The 22,822-nt window shown below is 42.1% G+C and overlaps 1 protein-coding gene across 2 annotated transcripts; it reads left to right on the forward strand.

Moving 5' to 3' along the window:
• Positions 1-962: 962 nt before the first annotated feature.
• Positions 963-22,440, forward strand: hook1 (hook microtubule-tethering protein 1). 2 transcript variants are annotated; one of them, XM_081378352.1, is made up of 22 exons: positions 963-1,124; positions 4,158-4,243; positions 4,850-4,922; positions 5,027-5,077; positions 5,368-5,500; positions 7,130-7,197; positions 7,301-7,363; positions 7,470-7,553; positions 15,573-15,736; positions 15,912-16,052; positions 16,148-16,349; positions 16,860-16,970; positions 17,090-17,177; positions 17,541-17,607; positions 18,572-18,712; positions 18,923-19,010; positions 19,264-19,295; positions 19,393-19,475; positions 19,667-19,767; positions 20,074-20,175; positions 20,315-20,383; positions 20,949-22,440. In XM_081378352.1, exons 1-22 carry the CDS (start codon positions 1,083-1,085, stop codon positions 21,102-21,104), a joined length of 2,145 nt encoding a protein of 714 aa, XP_081234478.1. In that variant the 5' UTR covers positions 963-1,082; the 3' UTR covers positions 21,105-22,440. The 2 variants fall into 2 exon arrangements, with proteins under 2 accessions (XP_081234478.1, XP_081234477.1); XM_081378351.1 differs by having other exon boundaries at positions 17,541-17,625; positions 20,949-22,343.
• The last annotated feature ends 382 nt before the right edge of the window (positions 22,441-22,822 follow it).

The raw sequence follows: 22,822 nt of genomic DNA on the forward strand, positions 1-22,822 counted from the left end.
TTGGCTTATTTCTTGAGCTCGAGTATATGCTGTAATGTGATTAAAATATTTCTTTTTATATATAAACTTAGTATTCCCACATATGCTCATCCCACAAGGTAAATGTGACTTCACAACACAATCTTATCTTATGTTTTTATTACAAAAAAAAGGTATAACATTTTTGAGAGATATTAATGTTTAATGTTTAGCAACAGAAAACACAAATCTGTGTAAATCATTAGCATTTTTCCTTTTTTCCACTCAATTTGACTTTTTTTTTTACTATACAATTTTTATTTTAGTTTTTACCTGGAGCCAGTGAGGTTCATTTGAAGATTTAGACTATATCTTTTTAGAAGTGTATCTGCCTTGTAAGTGCCTCTGATATAAAATAATAGGCCTATACAGTCTTTGAAATCTGATTGAGCTTGGGATCATGAAGCATTGATAAGTGAATCTGTGTGATATGGAATAAATAAAAATGTCCCTATATGTATTGCTAAGTGTAAAATAAGTTGCTGGTCCAAGATGGTTTATTATCCTATATTTCTATGATGTGAGAGAATTTTAAATCTTAAAAAAATATCCTAGGCTAATAATAGGCTAAATAAACATTAAATAGGCAACAAACAAAAAAATGTTTTAAAGTGCTTATTTAGGTGTTTTTGTTGATGAATTTGAATTTTATAACACACTGTAGACTATTTCATATTTAGTAGCATAGTCATATAGGTGCCCATATTCTTTTTCTAGAGTGTGGAAACCAAACTATTACACCAGACAAGCCATGTTCACTGCTCTGACAATCTTCTCAGATCTCTATTTAGATTGGCTGCACGGTGTCCTGAACTCAACACACCATTGGTGTTTTATTCTTGCTGTTGCGCTCTTGATCCCATCAATCCCCAATCCTTATCAACGCATCACGCGCTGTATCAGCGGCGTGCATTCAGGAAGCCTTTACGTACCAATTTGTGCGTAGACGCAATTGACGTGAACGTAGCGCTGGAGAGCGCTAGGCAAATACACTCGCAGGTGGGAAAGGGAAGCGCATTGTTGACAGGTGGACGGAAATATTTGCCCGATAGCACAGACGAGAGATGGATTTAAATAAAACGCTATGCGAGAGCCTGATTGTTTGGGTAAGATCCTGTCTTTTAGTGTAGCTTGACGATCACCAGAACCAGGAATCGTTTATGTATCCTATCTGCGACCAGAGCCATGACGATAGCGTTAAGTTTCCTGTCGCAGGTAGTCGTTTCCTTCTGGATTCATGGTCCAAAAATACCGGAAATAAGACATTTCGATGTACACCTCATGTAAACCAAACGCATAGCTGTCAACCCTCCCGTTTTTTCCGGGTTTCTCACGCATTTTAACTCTTTTCCCGCTGTCTTCCCGTTTTAGTATTTTCCCGTAAAAGATCCCGTATTTTTAAAAGTCTTAAAAACGGCCAGATTTTCATCCTAGGTCTTGAATTTCATTTAGTCAGGTCTAAAAAAAGGTTTACCCTCGTTCATTTCCAGAAATGCTGGCCGCAGAAAGTTATTACAAAGTAGCAAAAAAGTATCGAGTTGTAGCAAACCGGAGAGCTAGATAGATCAGGGGTCTCCAACGCGTCGCTCGCGTGCTACCAGTAGCTCGTGGCTTGATATGAGCTAGCTCGCCAGAGGCCGTTCACATATCGCGTCTTTTGCGCGCTCAAGTTTGTTCAAATGTAGGCGCGCGGCAAGCGCGCTCATAATTGAAGCGGCGCGCAAATTTTTTTACCCAAACACTACTAATAAATATAAGCTATAATGTATAAATGTCAGTAGACTAGTTTATCTTTTTTGACTCATTCTTTTTTTAATAATAATATAATCCTAGAAACCCTGAATGTTTACTTTGTTAATATATAAAGCTCTTTAAAAATATCCATTGGTCTGTCATTCCTTAATATTGTGTAGTTATAAACTCTTTAGACTGTTAATGATTAGTGCTTTTTTAAAGTTTGTGGGTAAGAATCGTGAAAAAAAAAAATGCCTTATTTTGGGGATGGATTCCGGGAAATCTCCCTTATTTTCAATGTTCAATGTTGACAGCTATGCAAACGGGGTCTGCGGTGCATCATTACAACATTTACAAATGCGCTCATTTCTCCACGCGGCACCCGTCCAGCACGCGACAATATATAAAATAGGCTAATAATCAAAACGACAAACTCAGAATGCGGTTAAACATGTAACCAACACAAACAGTCACAGCACAGCCAACTCATTCCTCATCCGATTTAGGTGTCTAATCTGGTTAGCTGGAGCATTTGTGGAATGTCTCTTATGCAATGAGATATTCCCAGTCTCAGTTTAATATGATGTCGCTTTGATTGTTGACTGCGGCTTATGATCGCGTACGGCGCGTGCTTGCGATTCTCTATATTTGGCCCTGATCCATGGCTGTGTTTACATTGAGGTCTGCACCAGGGCCCCCCAAAATAGTTCTCAAAAAGATTTATAAGGTTCAAAAGACCACTATCTTTCCTAGATCATAATCTCTAAACCTGAGGTGTCTCTGTATTTTCATTCATTATGCTGCAATGAATGGCATATCTGTGCTTATAATGGTTACCTGAACGTATGGCACATTTTAAATGCAATATTTGTTTGCTAGTATCTCAGAATGACATTTATATAGTGATCTCTAATGCTTTAGTCAGAACTGCACACCCAAATTTGCCCAAATTATGTTTTTTGTTCAAAAATCTTTTTAAAACTTATTATTTATTTGAGTCATGAGCAATGTGTTTAAATAAGTTTCAGTTGTTAAATAATGTGTTTAATATATATATATATATATATATATATATATATATATATATATATATATATATATATATATATATATATATATATAATTTTTTTTTTTTTTTTTACTTTAACTTTTATTTTGACTAATAGTTGTATTTATAAGCTGTAAGTTGTACCACCTGACATGGAAAGTGTGCCAACCTACCCATACTGAAATTAGCAGTTTTTACCAGTATTTGAGAGAGATCTACAAACCTTTTCACTCTGCCACAAGGATCAATCGGGGTCCTCTGGATGATGCATTATTATGTTTACTTTCATTACCATGTCAATTTATAATAAAAGAGCCATGTTTGCAGTTGTGCCACCCTGACATTTGAGAATATACAAATTGCTGGACAAGTTTTTGTATTATCTCAACAGCTTTAAAACTACTGATATTTATCAAATTTGTTTATATGAAAGGTTTCAAACATAAAATATTGCCATAGTATTTAGTTTTTAATTTTTTTATTATTAAGACACCATTTTAAATAGTTTTCTTAGTCTGTTCATTTGTTCAGACAGTTGCACCTCCTGAAATGTTGGCGGTTTAAAATAACAAAACATAAAATAATATGTATTATTTAAATGTACTAAAAATCAATTCAAACTAAATAGGTTTTATTGACTAAAGTGATATACTGGATGTCATGAATTTATCAAATTATTGTAAAAGGAAATAATGCACTTGGACACAAAAATATGCATGTCATGTCACTGACCCAAACATAAACATTAACTACATAATGGAGCATTTTGTTAATGTTTACACCATTGTATTCTTTTAGTGGGAGTACTATATGTTGCGTTTATTAACCTTTGTTAATGTTACTTATTAAAAATATGATTGTTCACTGCTTGTTCATGTTAGTTGACAGTGCGCATAGTAAATGTGAACAGATACAATTTAGATTTTAATAATGTATTAGTAAATGTAGAATTTAACATGAACTTATGTTAATAAATGCTGTAGAAGTATTGTTTATTGTTAGTTCATGTTAACTAATGTAGTTAACTAATGTTTACAAACAAACCCTTACTGTAAAGTGTTACCATCAAAATAAATGAATGGGGCTGCACAATTATTTGATATAAAACTGAAATCTATAATAATAGTTATAATTAAATCTTAATTATTATTATGCATATTAATAATGTGTCCTTAAATTATTGAAATATAAACATAAAATCTCAGGGGGTACATCAAGTAAAAAATTTACATAAAAGGAGTTCAGCTGACAAAAAAGTTTGGAAACCCCTGTAGTAATACACACTCACTGTAGTTTATCATTGTTTATTCTTAGTACTCTATACCCATGTTTCTTTTCTTTGTATGTGTGGCCTCAGCTGCAGACCTTCAAAACTGCAGCGCCCTGTAAGACCGTGGATGATCTGACCTCAGGGTCAGCCATGTCTCAGGCTCTGCATCAGATGTGAGTGTGTTTACATTTACTTGACATTTATTCATTGGCGGATGCTTTAGTCCAAATCGACTTATATCGCTTTCATTCTGTGTATTTGATTGGTAGGAGTGTTCCTTGGTAATTGAGCCCATGACTTTGACGTTTCTAGCGTCATGTACTACCAGTTGAGCTGCAGTGTTTCCTTGACTCATTCATTTAATTCATACTTGACTGTGTTTTACACTTTTCAGTTGCCTCCCACCTTCCTTTTCCCTTCTTGCTCTACTAAATCAAATTAGTTCTTTCCAGGTCAGCATTACTGATTTATATCTCAGCTTGTCAGTGTTTGAATATTTTATGACTTTGGGTTGTTGGTTGTCCAGAGAGTCATATTACCTGGGTTTTGATGTATATATTTTTTGCTGAATAAACATTGATTCAAGTAGGCTATAGTGAAATTTAGCATATTGTTCTTAAAATCTGAGAGTGTGATTTAATTCTGATTGCATTAAAGCAGAACGGGATGGGAACAAAACATATTTGATTTGATTTTACCAACTGATCTGAATGAAAGCATCTGAAAGTGTCTGAATTAGATAAGACTAAACTGCACTGATCAATATTTTTCAATTACAGAGATCCTTCATGGTTCAGTGAGAGCTGGCTGTCTCGCATTAAAGAGGATGTTGGTGATAATGTAAGACTCAAGGTACATTTATTTTCCTTCCAGGCCTTGGTGCTTCAATCTAATTTTGAGAACATGTCAAGTATAATATGTTAAAGTTAAAGTCTTTGTTTCACTTCATTTTACAGCTGAACAACCTCAAAAAGGTCCTGCAGATGATTATTGATTATTATAATGAGGTAATTGTCAGGTTTGGTTCATTAAAATGCTTGTTTCTGCTGTAACATGCCATTAGTCAGACTTTGAAATGAAAACAAGGAATTAACCTTTCACTTAACTATTAACCCATGCCGACAGTCACATGAATGTGTGTAATTGTTGGGTATGAGCTACAGATATTTTAATGCCTGCAGTTTTTTTTTTTTTCAGTTTTAGCAAAGGCACAATGACCATACAATCAGATTCATCTAATAAAGAATCAATGCTTGTATGTGTAATCCTTTATGTGTTATGATCCCTTTGTATTCAGGTTTTAGCTCAGCAGATCACAGATTTTCCTCTGCCTGACCTGGTGCGTGTGATCGAGCAGTCTGATCAAGTAGAGCTGGGACGCCTCCTACAGCTCATCCTAGGGTGTGCAGTCAAATGTGACAGGAAACAAGGTAGTAAAAGGGATAGTTCACCCGAAAACCTTCAGTCATACAGACATACGATCACAAACTTCCCCTCGGGGGAATCCTCATCACCATTTTGAAGCGTGTTTGTCAAGTGGACTAGGGAAGTTTATTAGGCCAGACCCTTGAACCCTCAGTTTTGACTGAGAGAGCGAGTCTACTCATATGTACACTTCATTCAACACTATTGTGACGTCACAACAGCAACTCGCAGTGCTCGCATGTAATTTACGTAAAAATTGTGTTCCATTTAAACCCATTGTAAGGGTTCCGCCAGTAGTGGGCGCTCTTGCAACGTAAGCAATGACGTACATCCAAGTGAACGAGATGGAGGGAAGTTAGCGAGGACTTAAAGGGTTAGTTCACCCAAAAATGAAAATTCTGTCAGTAATTACTCACCCTCATGTTGTTCCAACCCCGTAAGACTTTCGTTCATCTTCGGAACACAAATTAAGATATTTTTGATGAAATCTGAGTGCTGGATCACTCCTCCTGCAGGCTTATGGACACCTTAACTTGCTGGCCCAGAAAATGTATTAAAGACATTGTTAATATAGTCCAAGTGACTCTAGTGGCTCAATCTTAAGTTTATAAAGCGACGAGAATACTTTTTGTGCGCAAAAACAAACAAAAATAACGACTTTATTCCACTTTTCATTTCCTTCTCTCTGGACCTCGAGTCTTTTTACGTAGTGTTTAAGCGTAGCGCGTCTGTGTTTCACGTCACCACATATCACACATGACCATAGTCACCCAATAGTGAGCCTACGTGGTGACGTGCAACACAGACGCACTACGCTTAAACACTACGTAAAAAGACTCGAGGTCCAGAGAGAAGGAAATGAAAAGTGGAATAAAGTCGTTATTTTTGTTTGTTTTTGCGCACAAAAAGTATTCTCGTCGCTTTATAAACTTAAGATTGAGCCACTGGAGTCACTTGGACTATATTAAAAATGTCTTTAATACATTTTCTGGGCCAGCAAGTTATAGTGTCCATAAGCCTGCAGGAGGAGTGATCCAGCTCTCAGATTTAATCAAAAATATCTTAATTTGTGTTCTGAAGATGAAAGAAAGTCTTACGGGGTTGGAACAACATGAGGGTGAGCAATTACTGACAGAATTTTCATTTTTGGGTGAACTAACCCTTTAAACGCAGCCATGGTCGACCTGAAACGGAAGTTACGATAAACTTTTCTTCTCTATTGTGACGTAGGCTATATATCTGAGTGAAATGGTTTCTCAAACAAGAAGAAATGTATGGGGGGACTTGATTTTGTCCTTTGGGAATTGATGGTTGTTGTTTACTATTGCTGTGATCAGATTGTCCTGCCCATGCCCGAAAAACTCAGAAGAGAAGAGATGTAGTTGCAAGAGGGAAGGGACGTTATTTTGGTGGAAGATTGGCAGGGCACATGAATTAAATAATAATAATAATAATGTGCACAGATAAATCATTTGTAATAAATACTGCAATATTCCTTAAAAAACAAGAACTGTCAAGTTTGATTTCATGGTGAATTTTAAAACATGCTGTTTCAAAGCCATATGCTTCTGTTTTTCTTGTGATATATCTATATTTCATCATTTTTTAACCCTGTGAGATTGTTGTTTGTCCAGAGTATATCCAGATAATCATGACCTTGGAGGAATCTGTACAGCATGTGGTGATGACTGCCATTCAAGAGGTCAGAGGCCTTTCATTTTATTCAGATATTTTTATGTGGCCATAAATTCACCTTAATAAAGAATGAAAAGGAATTCTGATAGGTTTTTTTTTATTGATTACAGCTAATGAGCAAGGAGACTATGTCTCAAATAGGAACAGAACCTCTTGGAGATGTTGAACACCAGGTAAGAAATACAGACGTATAACGACATCATACCATCCGAGAACTGTGTTGGTATCGTTATTAAATATAGTATCTTGTAATATTGTTCAATGATGTTTTTTTGGTAGTTAAAGAAAGCCTTGGAGGATCTGACTGAGGTCATAGCAGAGAAAGAAGAGCTGGCACAGCGCTGTCAGGAGCTCGACATGCAGGTGAGATAGCAGTTTCACTAAAACTATTGTCAAAGCATTTGCATCTACGAAGAAACAATAATATTAGAGATGTTAAAAGTCAAGTCACATTCATTTATATAGTGCTTTTTACAATACATATTGCATAACCAAATCTGTTATGCAATCTTTATTATTTAAAATGACATCCCCAATATTCAGCTCAATTCAGTTGATTTAATGAAACATTGATTGTTGATTTTTCATTGATTGAAAAATTGTGCTTGCATAGAAACCAAAATGAAAATAAATTCCTTGTTTTAGATATGAATGTACACAGGTGCAGAAATCTTTACAAGCTGCATACCTATAAAAAGGCATTGACAGCATATGGTTTTTCGTCTGTGTTTGCAGACTGTAAGTGTCAGCTCAGCGAGCAGCATTTCTGCTGTTCTGTTCGTTGACCTTCATGGATGAACTGATTTTGAGTTTAAGTGTTTTTGGTTTGTCTGTGCAGAGGCTATTGTGCTTTTAGCTTGAACAAAGAGGTTAAATATTCTGTAATGTACAGCATTTTCCTTTTTTGAATTTGTGGTAAATATAAATATATATACACATTCAAAGGTACATATTGTTGCAGGATATGTACTGCCATGTTAACTTTCCTGCGCACATAAATGGGTTAGAAATTCATGTGTTGCTGATTCTTGACAGATTGAGTTAAAAGTATCCTTGACCAATGAGAGGTAAGTCTAAACAAATGCATGGCAACCTAGCCTAACTAAAACTAACCAATCTAACCACTGGTAAACGTGTGTGTGTGTGTGTGTGTGTGTCTGTGTGTGTGTGTGTGTGTGTGTGTGTGTGTGTGTGTGTGTGTGTGTGTGTGTGTGTGTGTGTGTGTGTGTGGCAAAAAGAGCTCATGGGTTCAGTGCTAAAATGAATGGGTTATCAGGTTGCTGTGGTTTTTATATTTGGGGAACTCTAAACAAGAAGAGTAAAAGCCATTTAACATTCCTAACATTAACAGTGGATTTGTTCTCTTATGAGAGGTTCTCTCGTATTGCGTAAGAAGCTTACGCTACGGGTAAAGTCATCTTTTCTCGAGATATGAAGCCAAAAAATTATCCTTAATTTAATATCTTGTCAACGCAGTGCGGCAGCAAGCAGACCTAGAGCAAGCGAAGTCGCGTGCTCATTGGCTGCTCTGCGGCAACTGCAGCAGCCTATCGCTGAAACCTTAGCGTGACGTCACGCCCAATGAGCGCGCTCACGCGTCACAGCCCATGTGAGGAGGCGTGGCTTTAGCTTATAAAAGAAGGTTCAGAGGCTGCTATTCTCTGATTTTTGTCTCTTTAGCGACGCACTACGCATCGCTGGACTCTGAGGAAGCCGCCGTTGAAACAAGCGCCTTGCAAGCCGAGGATTACCTGAGGAAGCCGGTCGTCTTCGCCGCCTTCAGCTATCCCTGCCTGCTTCGCTATCCGGCGATTATATCCTTTTACATTGCATCATGCCTAACTGCATTTCCTGCAAAGCTCCGCTCAGCGAAAGAGACCGCCATGTGATCTGCGTTCTCTGCCTGGGTCGTGACCACGCAGCCCTCGCTCTCTCCGCGGGCGGCTGTGAATTATGCGAAGAACTGCCGATGTCGACCCTGCGGGCTCGACTCGCCTCGTTCGACGCTCTCGCTGTCTCACCGTCTGCCTCCACCGGGCCGCGCAAGAAGAAGCGCCGCTCTCAGAGGCCACCGGAACCCGCGGCAGCTGCTGAGTGCTCGCCAGAGCCCCTCCCTCGAGCCTCGCTATCTCCCTCTCCCCTTCCCGACGCGCAGCAGCCGGCCTTCGCCCGCACTGCCGTCGCCCTAGGGGATGAAGCGGACGACGCCGCTTTATCAGACAGCTGTTCTCTTATGGCTTCGGACAGCGAGGCATGGTCGGGGTCTCACCGCTCCGCCTCCTCGACACAGGAGTCTAGCAAGTCCCGCGCCAGTGTCGACGCGGAACTCCTCCGCCTCCTCACCAAAGCGGTCGACCAGCTGGGACTGGACTGGTCCCCACCTAAGGCCCCCGCGCCTAACAGGCTCGACGGGTGTTTTCTGCCTAGCCGCCGCCAAGCGCCCGCCTCTAGGTCAGCACCCTTCCTGCCTGAGCTCCACTCTGAGCTCGCTAAATCGTGGAACGCCCCATTCTCCGCGAGACTCCGCTCACCGGCCTCCGCGACCCTCTCCCAAGTGGACGGGGCCGCCGAGAAGGGATATACACAGATCCCTCCGGTCGAAGAAGCCGTGGCAACGCACCTTTGCCCGCCATCCGCTAGATGGCGCTCAAAGTCTGCCCTGCCGTCAAAAGCCTGCAGGACCACCTCAGCCCTCGTCGGCCGCGCTTTCGCTGCCGCCGGCCAGGCCGCTTCCGCCCTGCACTCCATGGCTGTGCTCCAGATCCTCCAAGCCGATCTCCTCCGTGATCTGGACGAGAGAGGCCCGGATCAGGACACTCTGACTGACCTGCGCAGCGCGACGGACCTCTCGCTTCGCGCCACCAAGTCAGCGGCACAAGCCATCGGAAGGTCCATGGCTTCGCTCACCGTCATCGAAAGGCACCTTTGGTTGACGCTGGCGGATATGAGCGAAAGGGAGCGCGCAGTTTTCCTCAACGCCCCGCTTTCCCCCACCGGCCTCTTCGGCCCAGCGGTCAGTGGGATTGTGGATCGCTTCTCAGAGGTGCAGAAAGCCTCACAGGCTATGAACCTCTTTCTGCCCCGCCGCTCGAGCTCCGCTGCAGGCCGCTCTCAGGATCAGCCTCCTGCACGCAGCTCGACACAGCGCTCTGCTCAGCCTCCATCTTCGCGACGCCAGGGCGGCCGCCCTAGACAGCGCTCAGTCAGCCGTCGCAGACCGCCTCCCCCCCGGGGACCCCGGCCTAGGATAGCGCTGAAACCTGAGCCCGCGAAGTCCTCCTAGCAGCCGCAGGGAGGAAAAGATGGCTGAGTCTCGCTGCGGCCGGACCGCCATCAAAGCGCTCAGCCCTGTCAGTCCCCTTAAAAAAGGCTACTGCAGTGGTTCACATCGCAGCCAACGAGCCAGTAACACAACTCGCTCGCCTGCACACAAACGCCGTTTTTACGGCGACCCAGAGATATCTCATAAAGAGTTTGGTTTCGGGTTTTCCGGCTCACGCCGAAGGTGTCATGAGTGTAGAAAATGTGCCCACACCCACGTGCTCACCACTACACACAAACACAGTTTCCCCGGTAACGCTCACAGAGCGCACTCTCATAAAGCGGGCAAGCGCCGCTCGAGTGCTAAGTGTAGAAAATGTGCCCACGAATCTGTGCCCACACCTACACGCTGCACGCTCTGTCACTCAGTTATCCCGGGATGCAGATCTTCTAAAGCTCCCCAGCACTGGCCGTGTTGTGTATGTAAGCCCCGCGCCCGCTCACGAGCGCGCGCACTTACAATCAGACACGTTTACCCCCATGCCGCTCTCGCGCCAAAATGTGCCCCGTCCACAGTGATCGAGCCATTGAATGCTGCACAGCCAGTCCCTGCTGTCTGCGCGCCCCCGTATTCGAGCACCGGCGACGCGCGCAATGCGCCCGTCCCCCTATCTTCTCTGATACAGGTTCCCCATCCCGCACAGCGCGGCGATCTGAACCCAGAGACCATTCGACCCCTAGCGAGATGTGCCAGCGCATGGCAAGCTATCCAGGGCGTGTCAGAATGGGTGCTGAATACCATAAAGCACGGCTATTCGCTTCAATTCGCTCGCCGTCCGCCTCGCTTTCTAGCGCGAACCGAGACGAGTGTGAACACAGAAGTGGCTCATCTGCTTCGGGCAGAAATAGCAAAGCTGTTGCACAAGGGGGCTATAGAACAAGTGCATCCTTCTCTGAGCGAGTCGGGCTTCTACAGCCGTTATTTCCTCGTACCCAAGAAGGACGGGACGCTGAGACCCATTTTAGATCTGAGACACTTGAACAGAGCCCTCATGAGACGGCCGTTCAAAATGATTACAACCAGACAAATCCTCGCGCAAATTCGCCAGGGAGACTGTTCTATCTCTCTCGATCTGAAGGATGCATACTTCCAGATCCAGATAATTCCCCGTCACAGGCCATTCTTGAGATTCGCCTTCGACGGCTGGGTATATCAGTACACCGTCCTGCCGTTCGGTCTATCTTTGGCACCCCGTACATTCACGAAGTGCATGGACGCGGCTCTCGTTCCCCTGAGATCTCAGGGGATACGGGTACTGAACTATCTGGACGACTGGCTAATTCTAGCGCATTCAGAGTCAGAGCTTTTGTCTCACAGGACAGCGCTTCTCGGCCATCTGGAAAATTTGGGTCTCTCGGTCAATTGGGCCAAGAGCTCATTACTGCCCCGCCAGTTTATCTCGTTCCTCGGAATAGAACTGGATTCGGTGGCTATGACGGCCAGACTGTCAGAGCAGCGCGCGGGACGCATTCGACACCTAGCCGCATCTTTCCAGACGGGCAACCAGACTCCGCTGAGAACATTCCAGCGAGTTTTGGGGCACATGGCCTCAGCGGCTGCAGTGCTTCAGCTGGGCTTACTGCGCATGCGCCCGCTTCAACGTTGGCTAAGAGCGCGAGTGCCTCACCGAGCCTGGACGGCCGGCAGCTTACGAGTCAGAGTGAGTCAGGGCTGTGTCTCAGCCCTTCGACCCTGGCTGGCAGCCGAATGGTATCGCACTGGGGTGACGATGGGAGTTGTCTCACGCTGGTCAGACCAGGAGTGTCGCCTTCATATAAACTGTCTAGAGATGCTGGCGGTCGAGAATGCGCTCAAGCACTTCCTCCCATACCTGCAAGGCCACCATGTACTGGTCCGCACAGACAACATGTCAGTGGTAGCCTATGTGAACCGCCAGGGCGGTCTCAGATCCAAAATGCTCTGCACCCTGGCGGAACGCCTCCTAGTGTGGGCTCAGCACTCACTGCGCTCACTGAGAGCCGCGCACGTGCCGGGTCGCCTGAACGATGGTCCAGACAGACTGTCCAGGGACAATGTTCCCCCGGGAGAGTGGTCCTTGCATCCCCAAACAGTCCAGTTACTGTGGCGCCGTTTCGGCAGAGCGAAAGTCGACCTCTTTGCGTCACAAGACAACGCGCAATGCCCAAAGTTCTTTTCAAAGAACGAGGACGCGCTGGCCCAGAACTGGCCCAGCGGCCCGCTTTACGCTTTTCCCCCGGTCTCCCTGCTGCCGCAGGTTATCGAGAGATTCAGGGAAGCGCGCCACACGGTGCTCCTCATAGCCCCGTATTGGGAGAATCAAACATGGTTCCCGGATCTAATACGGCTGGCGGACACAGCCCCCTGGCCGTTACCGGTGAGGAGAGACCTTCTCTCTCAAGCCCACGGCTCGATTTTGCACCCCCATCCAGAGCGCTGGTCTCTGCATGCGTGGGTCATCAACGGTTACCCGTTGACTTGCCAACGGGGGTTGTGAACACGATCACACAGTCTAGAGCCCCCTCTACGAGGCGGCTCTATGCTTCAAAATGGTCTGTGTTTAGTAAATGGTGCACCGCCAAAGGGCTGGATCCACTAACATGTGGGGTATCGCAGGTGCTGTGCTTCCTCCAAGAGCTGTTGGACGCGGGCAGGTCCCCCTCCACGCTCAAAGTTTATGTTGCGGCCATCTCAGCTTTTGCCGACTCGGCGCTGGGCCGCGCATTAGGGAGGAACGAGTTCATCATCCGCTTCCTCAGGGGAGCGAGGAGATTGAACCCGCCGCGACCCCCGTCGGTTCCTATTTGGGATCTTTCCCTGGTCTTAGAGGCCATGAAAGCGCATCCCTTTGAACCCATGGAAACAGTGGATATGAAATATCTCACGCTAAAAACCGTTTTTCTGATAGCACTGTCGTCAGTTAAACGCGTGGGTGACCTTCACGCGCTGTCAGTTAACGCTGCATGCCTCGAGTTTGGACCTAATGACTCTAAAGTCATCCTCAAACCGAGACACGGTTATGTCCCCAAAAGTCTGGGCACACCGTTCAGAGCGCAGGTCATTTCTCTCTCCGCTTTGCCGTCATCCGGCAGCGAGATCGATGGTAAACTCCTTTGCCCTGTCAGAGCGCTTAGGAATTATACTACACGCTCCGCCGCTGTCAGGCGCTCGGAGCAGCTTTTCGTTTCGTTTGGTGGGCGCACCAAAGGTCTCGCCGCCTCGAAACACAGCCTGTCCAGGTGGATAGTGGACGCGATTGCAGCCGCTTATGCGTCTAAAAATCTGCAGTGCCCGCTGGGTATCAGAGCCCACTCCACCAGAGGCATGGCCTCCTCATGGGCTTGGTCTAGTGGAATTTCCATTCATGACATTTGTACAGCGGCAGGCTGGGCCTCCCCCTCTACATTTGTGAGATTTTACAATCTGGAAGTTCCTGCCCTGCAGGCTAAACTCTTATCTGTCTAAGTCCCGCGTAGCCAGCCCACTCTGTGTGCAGACTACTGCTGTGTGATTTAGCTCTCCTGGTTGAGCTCAATTCTGGGGTTGTTAGTCAGACCGGCCACGCCGCTCTGAGCCCCTTATGTGTGTGCTTATGTACTGCGCTAGCCATTCTTGGCCGCCCGGTTCCCTGTTATAGTGTTCCCCGGGTTTCTCCCTGGGACTCATTCAGTGGATGCGGGGCGCGCACGGCGTTGACAAGGGAAGTTCCCGTAGCGTAAGCTTCTTACGCAATACGAGAGAACCTCTCGTAAGAGAACGTACTCGGTTACCTAACGTAACCTCTGTTCTCTCTAGAGAGGGAACGAGTATTGCGTAAACCGCCGTGCTCGCGCCACGAGCTCACTCGCTTCAGCGACAAAAACCAGAGAATAGCAGCCTCTGAACCTTCTTTTATAAGCTAAAGCCACGCCTCCTCACATGGGCTGTGACGCGTGAGCGCGCCCAGCGCGCTCATTGGGCGTGACGTCACGCTAAGGTTTCAGCGATAGGCTGCTGCAGTTGCCGCAGAGCAGCCAATGAGCACGCGACTTCGCTTGCTCTAGGTCTGCTTGCTGCCGCACTACGTTGACAAGATATTAAATTAAGGATAATTTTTTGGCTTCATATCTCGAGAAAAGATGACTTTACCTGTAGCGTAAGCTTCTTACGCAATACTCGTTCCCTCTCTAGAGAGAACAGAGGTTACGTTAGGTAACCGAGTACGTTTTATTTGCTGGATTAATTATTTTCAATTCAATTTGAAACTGCATCAATTTGGAGTTTATGTAAAAGGAACATTTTTGTTTGTTTTGAGTGGTTTTTCTTTCTTTATGGGGGGTTAATAGTTCAACAGCACAGGGTTTTAAAAATGAAACCTAGTTAATAAATGTAATCATTATAACTCACACTATAATAAAAAAAATCCTTACTTCATGATTCTCTTCTAGAATGATACTTTTTATCAAGCTTGTATATTTAAGTTCAGTAATTTCACTTAAATGACAATTTATAGGTAATTTTCATTGCCATTTAAGAAAAATTACTGAACTTAAATATACAAGCTTCATAAAAATGATCAATCTAGAAGAAAATTTCAGATGGCACTTAGAGGCTTTTGCATCTGAACTCTTCATATATACACTGCTATATAAATGATGCATTAAATTGATCAAAAGTCACAGTAAATACATTTATAATGTGAAAATGTATAATGTTTTCTACAAACAAATATTATGATAATAGCAAAAGGAATGTTGCACCAAATCAGCATATTAGAATGATTTCTGAAGGATCATGTGGCATCGAAGATCGAATGATGCTGAAAATTATTGCCATCTCAAGAATAGATAACGGTTTATCTAATATTTAAATAATATAATATTTAAAGTTATTACTATGTATTGGCCAAATAAATGCAGCCTTCATGAGCATTAGAGACTTCTTTTGAAACTTTTGAACAGTAGTGTACATCATAATGTACAACTCTAAATGCAATCCTACATTCAAATATGCCATGGTATGTAGGTCATTCATGCCTTGACATAATAAACATCAGGTTTCCAAGAAAGCCCTGGTGTTTGACCTTTTTGCCCTTTGATCAGGTGACAATGCTGCAGGAGGAAAGGAACAGCCTCCTGGCTGAAAATGACCTCTTGACTGATCGAGCCAATCAGCTTGATACGTTTGATGACCCCAGCACTCCATCAGGGAGGAAGCACAGCCAGCTACAAATACAGTTCGAGCAGCTTCAGGAGGAGACCTTCAGGTACAGCTTCATCTAACTTCACATATCCAAACTAACTGGCCAAATATCGTCTGAAACGTACTTGATATTAACCTGCTGTTGTTCTGAATATAGTCGTTGTTGCATAAGTAGACAAACATAATGAACCAAGCATGGGTAGAATGTCTGAATCACAATGAATGTGTGTAATATCCAGACTAGAGGCAGCCAAAGATGATTACCGCATCCACTGTGAAGAACTGGAGAAACAACTAGTGGAGCTTCAGCATCGTAATGATGAACTGACCAGCTTGGCTGAGGAGTCACGAACACTTAAAGATGAATTAGACATATTAAGGTATGTGCTGGGTCGTACGTGTTTCCATATGTAGTCTTTGCCAGTATTCTGTTTGGCTGTTTTGGGAGGTCTTTGATTCATTGGTGTTTGTTTAGGAGCTGCTCTGACCGGGCAGTGAAGCTAGAGGCCTCCGTTGAGACGTACAGGAAGAAGTTAGAAGATCTAAGTGACCTCAGACGGCAAGTGAAAGTTCTGGAGGAGAAGAATATGACCTACATGCACAACACGGTCAGCCTTGAAGAGGAGCTGCGCAAGGCCAATGCTGCTAGAGCTCAGCTGGAGACTTACAAGAGACAGGTACCGTATAAAAGTGTTACCAGGTTTATTTTAGTGTTACCCGGACATTAAATAATTGTCAGGATATACACTACTGTTCAGAAGGTTTTTTTGTGTTTTTTTTTTAAAGAAATTAAAACTTTTCTTGAGCATCAAATCAGCATATTATAATAATTTCTGAAGGATCATGTGACAATAAAGACTGGCGTAATGATGCTGAAAATTCAGCTTTGCCATCACAGGAGTAAATTACATTTCAATATGTTAAATTCAACAGCAATTATTTTAATTTGTAATAATGTTTCACAATATAACTGTTTTTTCTGTATTTTTTTAATTAAGTCTTGGTGAGCATAAGAGACTTCTTTCAAAACGAGACTTTTAATAGTAACTATTTAGTCACTATTTAACAGTAGTGTAGAAATAGTGACAAAGATCATATTGGAGTATTTTATATAATATACACAACTTCATACACAACTTTAGACTTGAAAGTAATATATCAACATTACATTGTTTCTGTAACTTCAGGGTCAGGAGCTCCACAAGAAACTGTCTGATGAGTCCCGTCGGGCTGATAACCTGGCCTTTGAGATGAAGAAATTTCAGGAGAAATATGATGCTGTACTAAAGGAGAAAGAGGTAGACACATTCACATGCACATGCTCAGACAACTAACACTGTACATTAGATGATTTAATGCTAACGTGTGTCATTTCTGTGCCACTAGCGGCAACTCTGTGATAACTTTTTTTTAATAGAGGATCTGCATTGAGCGGGACACTCTCAGAGAGACCATTGAAGAACTGCGATGCACACAGGCCCAACAGGACCAGCTATTACTAGCAGGTACAGTATGACTGCAGATACCACACCTGGAAGTGTTGCAATGTCCCGCTAGGAAATTATTCCAGTTGAATGAAGACGGTCGCTCACAGACATGAATTAGTACGGACAGGCTCTGTCGAGTGTGATAACAGCTCTTCCACTCCTTCAAGGAGGGATTTGTTTGGCATAGGCAATTTAAATTCAACCAAATCAGCTCAGAGGCAGTACAGCATGTTACATTCGTATTCTGACCACAGTGCAGCCGTGAACCCAGCGATTTCAGTGATCTGTCTGGGTCACTTCACATCTCAGTAAACACAAACTGAAAATTTAGTTTGGCAGATAGTATGAAATTTGAACTTGTTCTTATTTCACACTTCACAGAAAAGTATCAAACAGGAAGCCCAAACCATGATAACCTAGCAGCTGAGATGTTGCCCATTGAGTACAGGTATGATGCATGCATGAGGTAAATCATCGCACATAACTCTTTTCTATTTGAATACATTTTAAAATGATTTTTTTTTTCCTGTGATGGCAAAGCTGAATTTCCAGCATCATTACTCCAGTCTTCAGTGTCACATGATCCTTCAGAAATCATTCTAATATGCTGATGCTTTTAAGAAACATTTCTTATTATTATCAATATTGAAAACAGTTGTGCTGCTATTTTAGTGGAAGCCATTATGCACTGTTTTTAAGCATTTTTTGATGACTAGAAAGTTCAAAAGAGCATAATTCAATTCACATTTATTTGAATAGAGCTTTTCACAATGTATATCGTTTCAAAGCAGCGTTTTTGGTTTATTTTAACTTAATTTTGGATGATTATTGCAAATGCAAGTTTTGAATACTGGCGAGGGGGTAGGATTTAATAAGTTTTTTACTTTTTCCAACCCCTTTTCAGACATGTTAAAGAGTGTTAGTGTGTATTTGTTTGTGTGTATATGTATGCGTTTGTGTATATATGTAAGCGTTTGTATATGCATGTAGGTATGTATATGTACCTGTATATGTATATGGGTATGTATGTATGCACGTAGGTATGGATATATATATATGTATGTACATATGGATATGGATGAGGGTTTCTATGCACATATGTGTCTATGTGCTCAATTTCATGTGGGAGTTAAAGACTGGCTGTATGTGATAGAAACAAAGTGTAGGAACTTATTAACATGTCTGAAATAAATAAAAAAAAAAGAAAGAAAATTTTGTGCAAAAATCAAATAACGAGTGAAGAGGAAGACTTTTAAATGGCTGTTATTACCACTGTTTATAACATCACGCTGGATACAAGGTCATTAGGAAGACTAGTATGGCACTTGTCTTTGTGATTCACATACATCTTTTATGCATTAAGAATTTAGGACACCTATATGTTAATGCATATACTGTATCTGCTTCTCCAGGGAGAAGTTCATCCGTCTGCAGCATGAGAACAAGATGTTGCGGCTGCAGAAGGAGGAGTCTGAGAACGAGCGCATAACTGAACTTCAGGTGCAGCTGGAGGAGGCCCGGCGTGGACGGAGTCAACTGGACACTGAGAAAAGGTACAGATTGACATAATACATCAAATAGAAACCATACTGTACATTCAGAATGCATTTTTAAAAGTTTTTGCCACTGTGCCCTAGTTTTAAATGGCAAGCTTGATTGATTTTATAGATTTGGCAGGCACTGTTGATTTAATGGGTATATTTTCATTTAGTCCGTTTCAGTCAATCTGTAAAAGCCTTGTGTATTGTTTTATACGTATTAAGGTTAAACAGTGAAAGAATCAGCGAGCTGCAGCAGCAGGTAGAGGATCTGCAGAGGGCCTTGCAGACACAGGGAGCCAAACCTGACGATGTAAGTGTGTGTTTAGGCCTCTTGATGGTGCTGTTTTGGCACATTTTTGGGTTGGGCTGTGTTTCTCAAAAGCATAGAGAGCTAAGTTGATCGTAGAGACCATTGGTTTTTCATTCTACTTAGGCTTACGATGCTTTTGAATGCACAGTTGCAGTCCTGGTCTTTCATTTGTTTTATGCACAGTGTGCTTTTACATTTCTGCTGGTAGTGGCTTTTCATTTAAAAGTCACATTGCTTGTTTCCTTTCATACAGTCTCATCTGAAGAGGAAGCTGGATGCTCATATGTAAGTTTAGACAATTGATTAGATTTTTGATTTGATTTGAGCGTCTTATGCACCTTCTGAAGCTGATGGTCCTAATGTTTTTTTGTTTTTTTACCAGGGTGCAACTGAATGAGGCGCAAGATGAAATCATGAAGAAGAAAGAGCTGTTGGAGGACCTTCAGCCAGACGCTACTCAAACCAGTTAGCTTCCAAATTTTGATCTGACCCTATATTTGACACCAAATTGCCTTTCATGACTTCATAGACAAGAATGAGTCACACTCACTCACTCAAACCGTAAACTTTGATGTCCAGAGTGACGTTATGATCCTTTTATGATCCTTTTCAACTTTAAAATACCTCTCAGTCATAGAGATAAATGTCACCTTCAGGTGTGAAAATGGACGAGCTGGCGGCTGCGCTGAAGAAGAAAGATGAGGACATGAGGGCGATGGAGGATCGATACAAGATGTACCTGGAGAAAGCGCGTGATGTAGTTACATTAACTTCAGCTCTCAAATACGTGGCTTATTTTGCTACTGAATGGCTTGTGCTCTTGCATGTTACAATTTTGTAGTCATTTTGAAGTCCTCAATATTTTCATGTAATTGAATTATGTACAGTTAGGAGGAACCAATCAAAATGTTTTTGACATTCTGTCACTTTTTTTGCATATCATTTAACTACAATTTTCGCACAATATAGTATGCTTTCTTGCATAATTGTAAGCTTTTTGGAAATTTTTGAAAAGATTTGAATCTTCCAGTGGTTAAATACATCATATTGTGCGTTCTTTAAGGTGATTCGAGCTCTGGATCCCAAGCTAAACCCAGCCTCAGCTGAGATCCAGTTACTGAAAGCGCAGCTCTCTGAGAAAGACAAGAGGATCAATGCTCTGGAGGTAGAGAAGCCATCTCTTCTTACAAAATGCTTTATTATGTTATTCATGTCCAGCAATTTTAGTTTCTCATTCGCAATGTCATTCTTTCCAGTTTGTTGTTCCTTTACTCATGTCTGTTCTTTGTGCAATATTTACCCAGCGGGAGTGTGAACAGGCCAAACTGAGGGAATATGAGGAGAAGTTAGTTGTGACAGCTTGGTATAATAAGGTATGTTTATAATATACAGTGTCAATTAGCAATGCTGTTAGCTATTTATTTAAATATGCAGTAAGACATGTATATATTTATGTCAATTAAATGCTGTAAGGTATTGCAAAAAAAAAAAATCAATTTAACCCGTTAAAAATATTGAACGCAATTAATGCTGCATTGGTTTTTTTTCTGTCTTCCTTTGGCTGCGCTACAGTATATGATCACGCTATCATTCATTCAAGTGCTATTAAACCATTCAAGCGCCATAAGATGCAAAAGAGAACTCAAATATTTACTGGCGCACAGAAAGCTGCATTGAGTTCTCTTTCACGCTTGAACTGACAAAAACACACAAAATTATGCCAAAATTCCTGTTTTGTCAAGTATTCTCGTAAGCGGAGTCTTAAGTGAGTTAAAGAGTGTTAAATGAACGCAAAATGTGTGTACCCGGCTTTAGTCATTTTGCTCATTCACACAACGCCTTTAAGCATTTTACTGTTTTGTTGAAAAATCAGCAGTGATTTACCTTGTGTTCAGTGTTTTTTGGTTGTTGTTTTGTCTTGTTGTGCAAAACACACAGAGTTTGAACTTCCAGAAGATGGCAATCGAGTCACGTCTTAGCGGGCGATCCAACTCTCTATTGCCGCCCGGCCAGTCCTTCCTGGCTCAGCAACGTCAGGTGACCAACGCACGGCACAACATGCCCATCAACGTGCCTGCCACTTCTTCCAAGTAACCTTGTCCTCAGTACTTCCCCAGCTTCCTGCTCTTCTCCTCCTTTCTCTCACGTGCACACTCAAGTGACCTTAAGTACACTTCTGAACAAGGGGACAAGCATGCCATGATGAACAATAGCATGTCCCCTCACTCTCTACAGTTACACATGTATGTATAATAATGTACATAAGGGGTTGAACTCTGAAGAAGGTTACTCAATCAGCACACAGTGATATCAAGTAGCAGTCTTTTTCACTTTCAGTACTAAACAAACACCTGTAACAGTCTGCAGCAGGGTCACTTCTGAACCAGCATCGATAGTAAAGGTCACAGGTCAATCTTTTGTCATGCTAACTCAGATTGTGCGGGAAGTAATGCATTCGATGCATCAACAGGTCATGTAATGGTAGCATGCATGCTTTTGCTAGGAATGACTTCCAACGATACACTATGCAGCCGTGGAATATATTTGTAATCGCGCAAGTACAACATATAAAACATTGAAAGCATATGCAGACTTCACATTTTGCCCTAACTAATCAAACTGCTTAGATCAGGAGGAAGATGTATTTGGTGCTGGACACCAGATTCCTTAGTTTGTTTCTTCCTATTACAATGACTTTCTCAGACAACAAAACTACATTAAAAAAGACTATTATTGATTAAATCTTAAATCCAGGTGCTTTATTCAGCCAGTTATAGTATTTTATATTCAGTTGACTGTGATAGGACTCTTGCATGCTCTTTTAACAAGCAGAAGGGCCTTTTTATCCACTTAACGTTTCCTGTCTGTGTGAAGACCTCAATTATCAGGATTTGAACACCAGCACAGAATTATAACAGGCCATAGAAAACTGCTGTGACGGCTTTGAATGTGTTGTACGCCACTGTCAAAGAATACATGCGTGACTTGTGAAACATAGCTGCATTGTGAAATGGCTTTTGCTGTATTGTGAAAATCTGCCCCTGCTTAGGTTGATTTGACTAATTAGCTATCTGCTAATAGACTAGCTGTTGCGTTTTGAATAATTATGCTATCAATTCTAAAGGGTAAGGTCAATCAGTGCAATCATTTCTGATTTGTCTTTTCCGGTGTTTTATTCTGCTAGGCTTTTTGGCCTGTGATGGGTAAATGCGTATGTATTTTGAAATGCTAATATTTATGTATGATGTGTTCCAAGGAAGAAATCTTAAATTTGTGAACTCAATTTTATGAGCACTGTCATTGTTTGTGAGAGATTTTGAATAAAAAGATTGGACTGATATGGTATTTGAGTAATATTTGGAGTTAAAGAGCACTGGCAGCCTTCATTTACACGTGATGAATAAACTCAAGTTTGTTTTGAAATACCATGATCCCAGTGTTGAAGTGAAGTCTTTACTCACCTCTCACCCCTAGATGGCGCCTAAATGAAATATTTCCTAATTTTTTTTGCAATCCCACTATGTGACACTTGTAGTGCTAAAAGTACAGACAATGCAGATCCAATTTAACTTCATTAAAAATTATGAAAATAAAAAAATATTATATTATAATATACTGGGTTACACAAACACACACTGTGCTTGTTTTTAATGATCTGAAATAGAGCCTATACAAGGAAAAATAGTTCCTCAGTCTTAAGATGGCACACAAACATTTCAGCACATAAACACTGTGACATGTATGGAAGCTTGTTTCCGCCACAGAATAAAACATTTTAAAAGAAAATTGCGACTTTTTATCTCACAATTGCG

Source organism: Scardinius erythrophthalmus (assembly GCF_964197995.2).
Source record: "Scardinius erythrophthalmus genome assembly, chromosome: 11".
In the NCBI taxonomy this organism is placed as follows: domain Eukaryota; kingdom Metazoa; phylum Chordata; class Actinopteri; order Cypriniformes; family Leuciscidae; genus Scardinius; species Scardinius erythrophthalmus.

Coding starts and splice junctions, on each gene's coding strand:
- hook1 (XM_081378351.1), top strand. CDS start 1,083: ATGGATTTAAATAAAACGCTATGCGAGAGCCTGATTGTTTGG. Junction 7,554..15,572: donor GTCAGGAGCTCGACATGCAG/GTGAGATAGCAG, acceptor CCCTTTGATCAG/GTGACAATGCTGCAGGAGGA. Junction 18,713..18,922: donor CAACTGGACACTGAGAAAAG/GTACAGATTGAC, acceptor ATACGTATTAAG/GTTAAACAGTGAAAGAATCA.